This window comes from Callithrix jacchus, chromosome 10 (genome assembly GCF_049354715.1).
Source record: "Callithrix jacchus isolate 240 chromosome 10, calJac240_pri, whole genome shotgun sequence".
Classification (NCBI taxonomy): domain Eukaryota; kingdom Metazoa; phylum Chordata; class Mammalia; order Primates; family Cebidae; genus Callithrix; species Callithrix jacchus.
Genome location: NC_133511.1, coordinates 130,514,645 through 130,527,883, shown reverse-complemented (window position 1 = coordinate 130,527,883; position 13,239 = coordinate 130,514,645). Strand labels below are relative to the sequence as shown.

Below are 13,239 nucleotides of genomic sequence, written 5' to 3'. Positions count from 1 at the left end.
CCCACCCACCCATGTGGGTGGCACCCACTCCTTGGGCTGCCATGGACCTTGCAGTCAGCAGGGCACAAGGTGTGCCCAGGTGTGTCTCCCTGCCTGGGCTGTGGGTGCTTCAGGGTGGAGCTCATTCTTGCTGGGCGGTTTCACTGCAGTAAGATTGTATGTGGACGAATCTATGAGTATCGCAAAGGACCCAGCCCTCAGGATGCACGAGCATTCCTCTGGCCCTGGACCTGCAGCCACCCTCTGCCTTCTGTAGCCGTGGTTTTGCCTTTTCTGTAATGTCCGAGAAATAGCATCATGCAGTGCGTGGCCTCCTGAGGCCGGATTTCTCGGCTTAGCCTGGTGTGTTTGAGATTCGCTCACGTTGCGGCCAGGCTCCCTGGCCCGCTCTGGTCGTGGCTGAGTCTCGTTCCCGTGTGGGTACCCCACAGCCTGTCTGCCCAGTCACCACCCAAGGACAACGGGGTTGGCTGTCGACTTCTCGGCTGTTACAAAGTGGCTGTGAACGTTCGCATGCAAGTGGTGTGTGGCTGTGAGTTTTCATTTTTCTTGGGAAAATACCTGGAGGTGGGATTGTTGGATTGTACAGCAATGTATGTTTAATTGTATAAGAATGACTCGTCCCGAAGCATCATTTTTCACTCCCATCTGCAGTGTCGGAGGGTGTGAGGGACTGTGCGTCTTCTAAACTGTAGTCGTTCTTTTTCTGAGGCAGGGCCTCGCTCTGTTGCCCAGGCTGAAGGGCAGTGGCTCTATCCTGGCTCACTGCAGCCTCCAGCTCCTGGGTTCTAGCAATGCTCCCGCCTGAGCCTCCCAAGGGGCTGGTCTGCCAGCATGTAGTCCTGGTGTATAGCCATGCCTATTTTATTTTTAGTTTCCGTAGACATAGTGTGTTAGGCTGTTCTTGTGTTGCTATAAATACCATACCAGAGACTAGGGCCGGGCGCGGTGGCTCATGCTTGTAATCCCAGCACTTTGGGAGGTCGAGGTGGGCAGATCACGAGGTCAACAGATCGAGACCATCCTGGTCAACATGGTGAAAGCCCGTCTCTACTAAAAAAAATACAAAAATTAGCTGGGCATGGTAGCGCGTGCCTGTAATCCCAGCTACTCAGGAGGCCAAGGCAGGAGAATTGCCTGAAACCAGGAGGCGGAGGTTGTGGTGAGCCGAGATCGCGCCATTGCACTCCAGCCTGGGTAACAAGAGCAAAACTCCGCCTCAAAAAAAAAAAAAAAAAATCATACCACAGACTAGGGCTGGGAGAGGTGGCTCACACCTGTAATCCCAGCACTCTGGGAGGTCAAGGTGGGTGGATCACGAGGTTAAGAGATTGAGAGCATCCTGGCCAACATGGTGAAACCCCGTTTCTACTAAAAATACAAAAATTAGCTGGGCGTGGTGGCGCGTGCCTGTAGTCCCAGCTACTCGGGAGACTGAGGCAGGAGAATTGCTTGAACCCAGGAGGGGGAGGTTGCAGTGAGCTGAGATTGTGCCACTGCACTCCAGCCGGGTGCCTGGCGACAGATCGAGACTCTGTCTCAAAAACAAACAAAAAAAATGCCGGAGAGTTTTAAAATTTATTTTAAAAAGCGGTTTAATTGGCTCATGGTTCTGCAGGCTGTAAGGGAAGGGTGGTACCAGCAATCGCTTCTGTGAGGTCTCTCGAAGCTTCCAATCACAGCAGAGGGCAAGCAGGGAGCAGGCATCTCCACGGCAGAAGCTGGAGCCAGGCCATGAGGGACCCACCCCGACGACCAAAACATCTGAGTGCCTCCTAGCTGGCCACACACCGGTACACCCCCTCCCGGGGCACCCCAGCACCAGTCCAGTGTGCTGGGGTGACCGGGGAGGGGGTGTACTAGGGTGTGGTTGTCCTGTTGGCAGTTGTCCCATTGACCCCCACGAAGATGGGGGCGGGGGGTGCGGCATGCCATCAAGAAGGCATTGAGCCTGGGGTTTCCTGCAGCCCACTCAAGGGGGGACAGCGGGGCCAAGGGAGGCCAGGAGGGCGATTCCAGGGTGGGCACTCAGAGGCTGAAGGCTGAGTGGCCCCTCACACCTGGACGATGGGCAGGGGCCAGAAGAGTTGCTCCAGACTGAGCCCCAGAGGCCACCGATGGCGTGGGCTGCTCAGACACAGACAGGGAAGAAAAGACCCCAGGGCCGCAGCAAGGGGTGGGAGTGGGCTGCCCGCAGGCAAGGAGGTAGAAAGAAGAAAGTGAGGACTTTGGCCACTTAAGTGGCCAGACGAAAACAGCCAGCAGGGTGCAAGGCCACTGAGGACCCCACAAAGGTGCATCTGACTCTCCCTCAGGCTGGGAGGGCAGGTGGCCATGGCAGCAGAGACAGGGCACCTCGGGAAGGTGCCCCTGCCCTCTGGCTGTGGTCCGATGCCCTCTCCAGGTCTCCTGCACACCCTTGGCCTCTGTTGACACCTGGACCAGACCACTCCCAGTCAGCCTCCGGCCAGACCTCACTGTTTGACAGCTTCTCCAGCTTGAGGCCCTGCACACCCACTACGTTCAGCTGAAAATGCCTGCTGCCCCCACTCACTGCCCCTCCTGCCCCTGTTCCAGGCTCTGAGATCCCCTCCCCCATCCCCACTGGAGGGTCCGGGACCTCACAGGCCCCAGGATTGGGCAGGGAGGACCCTTAGTTCACAGCATGTGAAGGGAAGTGGGCTGGGGCCATGCAGGCTGAGCGTGCAGGCGCCCTGGGGACTCACTCCTCCTCCCCAGCAGGAAATGCAGATAGCCCAAAGAGCAGGAGGGAGCACTGAGAAGACCCCCGCAGTTTCCTGAGCTCACACCGCCTTCCCAGGGTGGGGGGCCACAACGGGCAGCAGCAGCGCCCGGCAGAACTCAGGGGAAACGCTGCCCGCACACCACGAGCAGCCAAGGTCTGGGACCCCCACCGTCGGCAGGGTGCCGGGTCCCCTTCATCTCTCCCTTCCCATTACCTTCTGCAACACGTGCTTAAGGAAGTAACAGCGTTTTTCTGCAAGAAACATAGGGTCCGCCCAGGTCTGGGTGCCTCTTCGGCTGCCCGAGTTTAGACCTCCAAAGGATGCTCCCTGCAGCCCTGCCCAGCTGCTCGACCTGAAGGAGGGGTCGGCACCATGGGCTGGGAGGCGCCAGGGACTGCGGCCAGACCTCAGGTGAGTTCCTGTCATAACTGGGAAAACCTGCCGATTCTCCTTCAGGAGCAGAGGGGGAGGAGCACGTCCTCCCCAGGGGTGCAAAATCACTGCTTGGACAGCGCCCTCGTGGAGCAACTCCCGCCCCCGCATGCAGCCCCCACGGGTTCAGCACCCCCTCCCTGTGCAGCAACCGCCCACACGTGCAGCCCCCTAGGTGTGCAGCACCCCCCACCCCACCGCCGCCCGCGTGCAGCCTCCCCAGGTGTGCAGCATCTCACCCCCCCGCAGAGTGCAGTCACCCCAGGTGTGCATCTCCCCCCCAAGTGCAGCCCCCCAGGTGTGCAGCATCTCCACCCCACGTGCAGCCCCCCAGGTGTGCAGCATCTCCACCCCACGTGCAGCCCCCCAGGGGTGCAGCATCTCCCCCCCACGTGCAGCCCCCCAGGTGTGCAGAATCTCTACCCCACGTGCAGCCCCCCAGGTGTGCAGCATCTCCACCCCACGTGCAGCCCCCCAGGGGTGCAGCATCTCCCCCCCAGGGGTGCAGCATCTCCCCCCCACGTGCAGCCCCCCAGGGGTGCAGCATCTCCCCCCCACGTGCAGCCCCCCAGGGGTGCAGCATCTCCACCCCACGTGCAGCCCCCCAGGGGTGCAGCATCTCCCCCCCAGGGGTGCAGCATCTCCCCCCCACGTGCAGCCCCCCAGGGGTGCAGCATCTCCCCCCCACGTGCAGCCCCCCAGGGGTGCAGCATCTCCACCCCACGTGCAGCCCCCCAGGGGTGCAGCATCTCCCCCCCACGTGCAGCCCCCCAGGGGTGCAGCATCTCCCCCCACGTGCAGCCCCCCAGGGGTGCAGCATCTCCCCCCCACGTGCAGCCCCCGAGGGGTGCAGCATCTCCCCCCACGTGCAGCCCCCCAGGGGTGCAGCATCTCCCCCCCACGTGCAGCCCCCCAAGGGTGCAGCATCTCCCCCCCACGTGCAGCCCCCCCAAGGTGTGCAGCACCCGCCCCCTTCAGGAGCACCATCCCCACCCCTGCGCCCGCGCGTGCAGCACCCCCTCGTGGGGCAGGAAAGTCTTTGGGACACCCGGGGTCACCGCCTGCAAGGTAACCCCCGCCTCCGCCCCATCCAGGGCAGCCATCTGCACCCCCTCGCCGTGGGCCCGCCGCCTGCTCCGTTTCGGGTTGTGCCTTAAGGGCGGGTCGGGCGGCCGCGGGAGCTCGGGCTGCCTGGTGGGACCGGACGTGACAGGCGGCGGGTCGGAGGCTCCCAGGTCCGGTCTCGCCCCGGCCTCGCTTCGTCCCCTCGAGTCTCCTCTAGCACTCGCAGCGGCGGGGCGGGGCGGGGCGGGGCGGGGCGGCGGGAGCGGGCGGCGCTGATTGGCCGGCGCGGGCACCGCTTGCCGCGGCCACCGCAGCGCGCTGCGTTCGCACAGGCTCGGGTCCGCTCGGCTCTGTGGCGCGGCCGGGCTCGGCTCGGCTCCCCTCAGTTCTGCTGGGCTCGGCTGTTCGGCTCGGCTGTTCGGCTCGGCTGAGCGGCTCGGCTCCGTTCGGCTCGGCTCGGCTGCGGGACTCGGCCGTTCGGCTCAGCTACGCGGCTCGGCTCGGCTCGGCTCCATTCGGCTCGGCTCGGCTGCCGCGCTCGGCTGTTCGGCTCAGTTGCGCGGCTCGGCCCGGCTCGGCTCGGCTCGGCTGCGCGGCCGCGGACGGGCGTGCGCTGGGGGCGCGGGGTACGGGGCGCGGGGTACGGGGCGCGGGGCGCGGGCCTCGGCGGCGGCGGCGGCAGAAGCCAGGTGCCCCCGCCCGCCCTGTCCTCTCGACCAGGCGGAGGCGTCGCCGCGGGCCGGGCCTTGGACTGCCGCGTCGGAGCGGACGCGGGGGGCGGCGGCGCGGGCGGACGCGGGCGGCGCGGAGCGGCGGGGCCCGCAGGGGCGCCCCGGTGCGGTCGGCGCGGACGGCGCTCGGCGAACGCGGGCGGACGCTGGGCGGCCCCTCCCTGCCCGCGCGCCCGGGCGCCCCTGGCCGGCGCCGGGCCCGGGAGCGATGACATCGACGGGGAAGGACGGCGGCGCGCAGCACGCGCAGTATGTGGGGCCCTACCGGCTGGAGAAGACGCTGGGCAAGGGGCAGACAGGTGCGTGCGCGGGCCGGGGCCGGGGCCGGGGCCGGGGAGGCGGCGCGGCCGGCGCGCGGCGGGGGCGGGGGGCGCCCGGGGGAGGCCCGGCCGCGAACAATGGGCGGCCCGTGCGCCCCCGTCCGCCCGCGCGCCCGGGATTCGCCGCGGACCCCGCAGGCCGCTTCGCTGCGGTCGGCCGGGCGCGGCCCAAGGACACGCGGCGCGGCGCGGGGCGCGCGGGCGGACGGGGGCGCACGGGCCCGGCCCCTACCGGTGCCCCTAGGGCCCGGCTGCAGGTGCGCGGCCCGGGCCGCATTGTGCGCCCCGGCGGCCGGGCCCATTGTGCCGCGGGAGGAGGGGGCCGCGCGGGCGCCCATCTGCCGTCTGCCGCGGCCGCGCTAATAGGCGTGCTGCCCGAGCAGCTGCGCCCCCGGCGGGACTCCCACCTCCGCGCGCCGGGGCCGCCGGGCAGGCCCGAGCTTCCTCCGCGGTGGGGGCGGGAGAGCGCGGGACCCGCAGAGGGCTGGACAGCGCCTGACGCGGCTGGGCTCGGGCGGGCGGAGCGTCTGTGACCCGCACTCCCCCGGGGGAGGGAGAGGCTGCGGTTGCTGGCACAGAAGTGCGTGGGGCCTGGCCCGTGGAGTGACCCCGCGGCCTGGCGGTGGAGGGGGATTCCCGGTTGGGCCCGACTGTCGTTCTGGGGGACAGGCGGGTCCCTGCGAGACCCAACCCAGGCCAGAGGCAAGCCCGGCCACCCTCGCCTGCGGCCGGCTCTCCGCGGCCCGTTGGGTTCGGCCAGCCCCTCATCTGATCCTCCAGGCGCGTTCACAGAGTCGCCTTTGTGGAAGCTGGGGCTCAGCCATTTTCTTTCTTCTCCCACGACCGGCCCGTCTCTTGGTGTCCCCGAGGTCCCATGGCACTGCCTCTCCCTTCCAATCCGAGAAGTTCTCAGACCCGGGCAGGCAGGGGTGGAGGGAAGGAGGAGGAGGGCGCTGGCGCAGGGTGGAGGCTCAGCCCCTCACGGCTGCACAGAGGAGGAGCTGGGAGGTGGTGTTGGGAAGGAAAGTGGGCCAGGCTCTTGGGGGAGGGCCGCGGCTGTGATGTAACTATGGCAGGACTGCAGGAAGGGCTTTCGGCGGGGCTCAGGGTTCAAGGGAGCCGCCTCACCTGGGTGCACGGCCTTTCCCCACCCACCACGGCATGATGGGCTCCTGGCACAGGGCAGGGCCTGGGCAGTCTGGGTGCTGCGGCCCGGGTTGGAGGAGGAGGTGGCATTCAGCCAGTGTCCACCTGAGTTTAAGATTCTCGTCTTTCCCAGAAAGAACAACCGTAGTGTGTGAAATCCTTGGTGAAGGGAGGGCCCAGGGCAGCAAGATGCGGGAGTCAGGAAGGTAATCTAATTACGGTCTCAATAAAACGTTATGATAAGGAAGCCTCCGCCTGTGAGTGACGTGCAGTGCTGTGCCGGGGCCGTGGGTAGGGCTGCTCTCCACTCTTCACGGAGTTATGGTGGCGGGTTAATTACGGGAGGTTTCCACTGTAATTAACAGTAATGAATACAAAAGGATGGGCTGTCTGTGTCTACAACGTGCTGAGAGAGATGTTTAGAAAACAGCTGTGTGGGGGGGTGTGCACAAAGAGGCCCCCTCTTTCCCAATTCTGACTGGCACAGTGCTAGCGCATCGCCGGGAGGGCCCTGGAAAAGGCCACCATTTCCATGCGTCTTCCCACTGCTACAGCTGAGGGTCACCAGGAGTTGGGTGGACGTGGGGCCCCATGTGTGTGCGCTGGGCCACTTGGTACCAGATGCCAGGAGAGCTGCCAGTCCCACGCCCAGGAGAGAGATAGGCTGCCTGCCAGGAGACCTCTGTGGGAGAACAGAAGGCTGGGCTTCCTGCTGCTGCTGCCACCCCCAGGACGGTCTGATCCTGCCGGGACCTGGCCACAGGAGAGCTGTGGAGGCCTGGCTTGGGGGCCATTGGTGTGGACGTGACTCCAGCCCCTTCCCCACGTCGGTGGCTGGCAGCTTGTTGGTTTGGCCCTCTCTGTTCATCTCTTCTCCCCTGCTCAAGTCCCTGGAAGTGGGAGCTGCTGACTCTAGGTGGCCCCTGAGGGGGAGGTGGTCAGTGGCCATAAGCCTTGCTTTGCCACAAGAGCCCTAACGCCAGGCGGCTGAGCCAAGCTAGGCCTGTTGGAAGGTGGGCCACAGATGTGTTCTGAAACCTGCCCTTGTGTGCAGAGGTGAGACCATGCAGCGTCCCTCTCCTGGGGCCTGGGGATGCCTGTCTAGGCTCTGCAGGGTCTGGTCAGCTGTCTTCCTGTGCCTTTTGGTGGGAGTGCTCCATGGTCTCACCTGTACAGTGCCCACCTGGCTTGTTGTGTCCGTGCGTCCTGCATGGCCGTGGTGGCTGTGGGAATTGCCTCCTGTGGTCTCACTGCCTGAGCTAGGCCCCAGGCGCAGCCCTCAGAGCGCAGAGCAGCTGCAGAAACCTCCTCGCCGGACACACGAGGTGGTTTCTGGTGGAGACTTGGGGGGATGTAGGCTGAGGTCAGGTGGGAACCCACCTGCAAAGGTGCCGCCCCAGCTTTTCTCGGGGCTGAGAAAGGCTTTTGTAGCCTTGTTTGGGCTGGGCCCCTGCGGCAATGCCGGGACACAGTCCCTGCCAGTGACGGCACTGTGGAGGCCGGAGGGTGTGACTCATGCTCTGAGTTGGGGCGCATGGGTCCAGGAGGGAGTGTTGAGTGGGTGGGGGACCCTCGTCCACTGCCCCATCAGTACGCCAAGCAGGGCACCTTCTACCCAGACCTGGGCTCAGCTCCCACCTGGGAGGCCTGGGAGGGCCCCTTGGGAGGAGCTAGAGGCCCTCGGGCCCTTGGAGCTGTTCTTGGGGTGGGGCTGCACAGGACCATGAGGGGCCCGCCTTTGGGCTCTGTCCAGGGGCGGGAGAAGAAAGGTGAACGGGACAGCGCTCTTCCGCCAGGTAGCCAAGGAGAGGAGATTGGAATAGGGGCTTCCCTGCAGCTCACCTGGCAGGGTCACCTGCTGTGGGGCAGGGGAGGGCCAGAGGCTTCCAGGGACCCAGGACATCCCCTCCAAGTTCTCATCAGTCCTTGGGAGGACTGAGCCCTGGTGGCTGCCGGGCGGGGGGGGGAGGAGGGGTTCCTGGGGTGGGAGAAGCCAGTGAGATGGAACAGGTGAGGGGAGAGAGAGCCTGTGCTGGGGAGGCCCTGGGAGTGACCCCAGGCCCAGGAGCTGGAGGCAGATGTGGAGGGGAGGGCAGCTGACCTGGGATGGGGTTGGTTTAGAACATTGAGCAGGATGGGCCGTGATTGGCTGTGGTGTGCGGGGCCCTGGAGATGGGTCTTGGAGATGGGCTGGTGGCCAAGGGGTCCTACAAGAGTGCCATGCAGGGCTGAGCCCAGAGAGCACGTGGGCAGACAGGACCCCGCGGCCTCCCCAGCCATGGAGTTGGACTCACTGTGGGGTGTCCGCTGTGGGGATTCTGTGCCCCACCCCGCGTCAGGCCCTGGCCGTGTGACTTGTGAGACCCCTGAGATTCTGTGCCCCCCTCAACATCAGTCCCTGGCCATGTGACTTGCTGTGAGACCCCCAAGATTCTGTGTCCCCCTCCCCCCAACATTAGGCCCTGGCCATGTGACTCTGCTGTGAGACCCCCCCAAGATTCTGTGCCCCCCTCCCCCCGCATCAGGCCCTGGCCATGTGACTTGTGAGACTCCTGAGATTCTGTGCCCCCCCACCTTTACATCAGGTCCTGGCCATGTGACTTGCTGTGAGACCCCCAAGATTCTGTGTCCCCCTCCCCCCAACATCAGGCCCTGGCCATGTGACTCTGCTGTGAGACCCCCCCCCCAAGATTCTGTGCCCCCCTCCCCCCGCATCAGGCCCTGGCCATGTGACTTGTGAGACTCCTGAGATTCTGTGCCCCCCACCTTTACATCAGGTCCTGGCCATGTGACTTGCTGTGAGACCCCCAAGATTCTGTGTCCCCCTCCCCCCAACATCAGGCCCTGGCCATGTGACTCTGCTGTGAGACCCCTGAGATTCTGTGCCCTGCCCCCCCCACCAATCAGGCCCTGGCTGTGTGGCTTGTGAGACCCCTGAAATTCTGTGACCTCCCCACCCCTTGTCAGGCCCTGGCCATCTGACCCCAGCTGTTCTGTCAGGGCAGCCGCTGCCTGAGGCTTGAACCCCTTATCTGCCCCGCATGGGGCTTCCACAAGTCCAGATCTCAGGATGGGCCATGATTGGTTCTCAGGGCACCGTGCACAGAGCCTGGGGAGCCGGCGTGGACTTCACAGACCTCCCCACAAGGACCCTGGAAAGGCCCATTCAGCATTACTGGGTGCCACCCCAGTGACTGCGGCAGGGTGGAGGCTTCAGGATGCTGCCTCGGCCTCTTCCGCCCTGCAGGCCCTCCGCAGGGAGCCCCCTTCCCAGCTGAGAGCTGGCCTGAGTGTCCCTGTCAGGGCCCTTGGCACAGAGGCTCCCGGTGGTGAGGACAGGCGGTTCCCCCAGGTGGGGACAGGAGTCCTAGGCCCATGTCCTGTCCCTGCCCTCAGTGGCCTCAGGCACCTCTGGTGTGTGTGTGTCCCCGTTGACATGGCTCTCCTTGCCTTTTCACTGGCAATGGCTGGAAAAGACACGCTGGGCAGAGGGTACTGCCCAGCCCTGACTGTGCTGACCGGCTCTGCTGAGTGCATTCAGTCCACGCTGTGGATTTCCTGGAGGTGGAAGCCTCAGGACCAGGCTGTGTCCCTGCTCCCAGTCATGCCAGGGAGGGCCTTCCAGAGTCACTGTGGCCGCTGCCCGCCTGCCCCGCCATCTACCCAAGTGGGGAGTTGTATCCAGAACCACTGGGGAGCGTGGGGTCTGGGCTGTGACTTGAGGTTGGCTCTGGGCTTCAAGGTCTCACGCGGGTCCAGCTGGGGCTGCTCCCAAGGGCCGAGGCTTCTGCCCGCCACCGAAGCTCCAGGGACTCTGGGTCCCGCCCATCACTGGCTGCCGAGGTGACCAGGGCCCCTCCCTTGCTCTGAGGGTGGCTGGGAGTGTCTTGTGGCTGCAGCAGTGTGTGTGGACCCCCACTCCCTGGACCTGATCTCTCTTCCCTCCCAGCTGCCTTGAGGACTTCATGGGGCCAGCAAGGTGTCTACCCCAGGACACCAGGGTTGCTGGGATAGGCTCCTGGCCCCGGGCCTGAGCGAGCTCCCCTCGTTCTCACTCCCAGGGTCGTCTGTGGAGTGACACAGGGGCTCTCTCATCACAGCCTCACCTGCCCTGGCGCTCTGGGTGCCTTGGAACAGACAGGAGACCCCCAGGCTGGCCCAAGGGCAGATCAGACCCTGGTCCCTGGGAACAGCCTGAGTGGGCCACATCAGCCCGCCTGCCACTGGCGCTCGTGAGGAGCTGTTGGGAAGGCTCCTTCGCCGACACCTGCTGGTCCTTGTTTGAGGGCTCCTGTGCCTTCCAGGCCTCATGGGCACAGACCGGCTTCTCGGGCACCTGGGGAGGGTAGCCTGTCTGCAAAGTCAGCAGCCCTGCCGGGTGGCCGGCACCAGGAGAGGAGGGGGCTGGTCCCCGTGACTGTTGGCTGCCAGCACCCGCCTGTGTGGGCTGTGCCTGGCTCGTAGGCCTCGTGGCACTGTGGGGTGTCACCATGCCATGCTGCACCCCGCCCTCAGCTCTGGACAGCCCAGCTAAGCCCTGGCCCCTAGGGAGCAGAGGGACTGGCGCCTTGGGGCCCCTGTGTGCAGAATGGGGTTTCCATGGAGCTTGTGCTGGTTCCAGTGGCTGGAAACATGGTGCTGGGCAGGGGGGCACAGACTAGCATCTGTCAGGCCCCGTGGGGCTGACGCGGCTGGTCCTCTGCTGCCCCGAGCTCTGCAGGATGTCCATGGCACCCGGTGCTGGGACAGAGCCCTCGTCCAAGGGGCAGCCCTGTTTTCACCTCTAGGTTTGGCCCCTGTGTCAGCCTTGAGCCCCAGGTCCTAGCCCCGGCTGACCGAGCTGCTCGCAGGCCTCTCTAAGGCCTCACCCCAGGGATGCCCGCCGGGTTAAGCTACCCTGAGCCAGCTGCCTAGGGCTCTGGACAAGATGGAGGCTGGGCTGGGGCCGAGGCCGCAGGGACAAAGCAGGGATTGTGGCAGGCGGCTGCCTTTCAGGGCCTGGCCCGCCTGGTCCAGGCCTTGTTCCACCGCCTCTGAGGGGCCAGTGTTCTGGGCCCAGCAGCTGGGAGCTGGGCCCCACCCACAGAGCAGCACTCCCCAAAGTCCGGCTGTTAAAGATAAACTCCTCGTTTTCCTGGGCTCTTTCTGCTTTTAGTCCCTGGGCCCATGGAGGCCCGGGCCTCCCTGCGCTGCTCTAGCCCAGGGGCCCAGGCTGCAGGCTGGGCCTGGCTTCTCCCTCAGCCCTGGAGAGTGACAGCACCAACACTGGCAGATGACGAGGTCCCATCGGTCATCATGCATCTCACTGGGCACCGGACTCTTCATTAGGTGCTGTGTCCTTGCGCTGAGCTCGGGTCCTGTCTGCCCTGGGGGTGCCAGCCTGTGAGGACAGAGCTGCCTTTCCTGGGGGCCATGGCAGTCTCGTGGTGCTAGGGTGAGGGGAACAGACGCTTCTGGGCTGGTCTGGGGCTGGGGCTGGGTAGGGCCAGTGGGAGTCCTGGGCACCTTGGCCTGAGGGGGTTGAAGGTGCCCAGGGCATTGGTGCCATCATTGCCTGCTGGGCTCAAGCTGGAGTTCAGGGCTCCGGAGGGGAGGCTGGCCTTCCCGGCCCTGGGCAGAGGCGGGAGGGCGCCTGGATAGCTGCCTGCGTGGTCCTGTGATTCAGAGGGGCGGCTGTGAGTTGGGCTGAGGCTCAGAGCCATGGATGATTTGCAGGCACACGGGGAGCCTGCCTGGCCAGGAATGTGGCCTCTGTGGGTGGCTTGGCCTGGGAGTCCCCACGTAACCCCTCGTATGGGAAAAGGGGTCAGAAACAGGGCCGGGAGGCAGTGTCTGGTGGCCCTCCATGCCGAGGGAAGGCCCCTCTGCACAGCTGGCTTCAGGCCCCAGGTTCTGGCACCCTGAATATGCTGCTCACCCTGCTGCCTGGTTGGGGCTGGCCTGGGTCCCTGATTGGCTGGCTCCCTGCATGGGGGTGACATCACCACCCTGGGCCGAGAGTTATCTCGCACCAGACGGAGGTGATACAGTGTGGTGCCCACCCCGGGAAGGGCCCTGCCCAGGGTGGCTGTGTCCGGCACCTTGGCACCCAGTGCCCCACTGGGGGTGCAGGGGTTGGAGTGGCAACCCCAAGCTGGCTTCTCAGAGACCTGGGGTGGCCAGAGAGGATCAGGCTGTGGACCCTGGTGGTGTGGCCCTCAGGTGCCCTGAGCAGCCCTGGTCCCCATGCTCAAGCCCCGCTACTGCTCATCTGTGATGGACCCTGGGTGTAACATGGTCCTTGGTAGCTGCCAGGAGAAGTGTGGGGTCCCCTGGAGCCCCCCAGCCGCTTTGCTTGCTTTTGGTGTCTGGGGCGGAGGCTGGCCCTTCTCACCCACAGCCGCCCTGGCTTTCATCCCGTGGTGCCCAGGGTGCTTGGGTCCCCCTGCCAGCCCCCTGGTGGCTTCTTGCACACAAGGTTTGCAGGGGGTGCAGAGTGGTCCTTCCCTTCCACGGCACAGCACGCAGGCACCTCCAGCCAGGAAGGAGCTGGCAGGCAGCCCTGCCCCAGGCCAGAGCCACAGAGCTGTTGTGACTGGGGTCTCTGGCCAGGATGTTCTTGTGCTCCCTGTTGTGGGCAGGGCCCCTCCAGGGTACTCGGTTGCCAATGGTAGCTGAGTGGTCACCTGAGTCCCTGCCTCAGTGTCCCTGTGAAGTGGTGTGGGCAGGACGGTGGGTGGTGCCGGGGGGTTGCGCCGCTGGGGCCTGCGTCACCCTCAGGACAGAGCCGAGCAGCAGGGTGGCTTGTGGGTCAGGGCA

At 65.4% G+C, this 13,239-nt stretch overlaps 1 protein-coding gene across 16 annotated transcripts in view; it reads left to right on the top strand.

Annotated features, from left to right (window-relative positions):
- Nucleotides 1-4,797: 4,797 nt before the first annotated feature.
- Nucleotides 4,798-13,239, top strand: part of BRSK2 (BR serine/threonine kinase 2) — a 69,725-nt gene continuing 61,283 nt past the window's right edge. For all 16 annotated transcript variants that reach the window (XR_004730828.3, XR_013523622.1, XR_013523621.1 and 13 more), the window contains exon 1: nucleotides 4,798-5,274. Coding sequence is in view for 10 of the 16 variants with exons in the window: in XM_035263817.3 (XP_035119708.1) it covers nucleotides 5,184-5,274 (91 nt within the window). In the remaining 6 variants the exon portion in view is untranslated. The remainder of the gene's footprint in view (nucleotides 5,275-13,239) is intronic.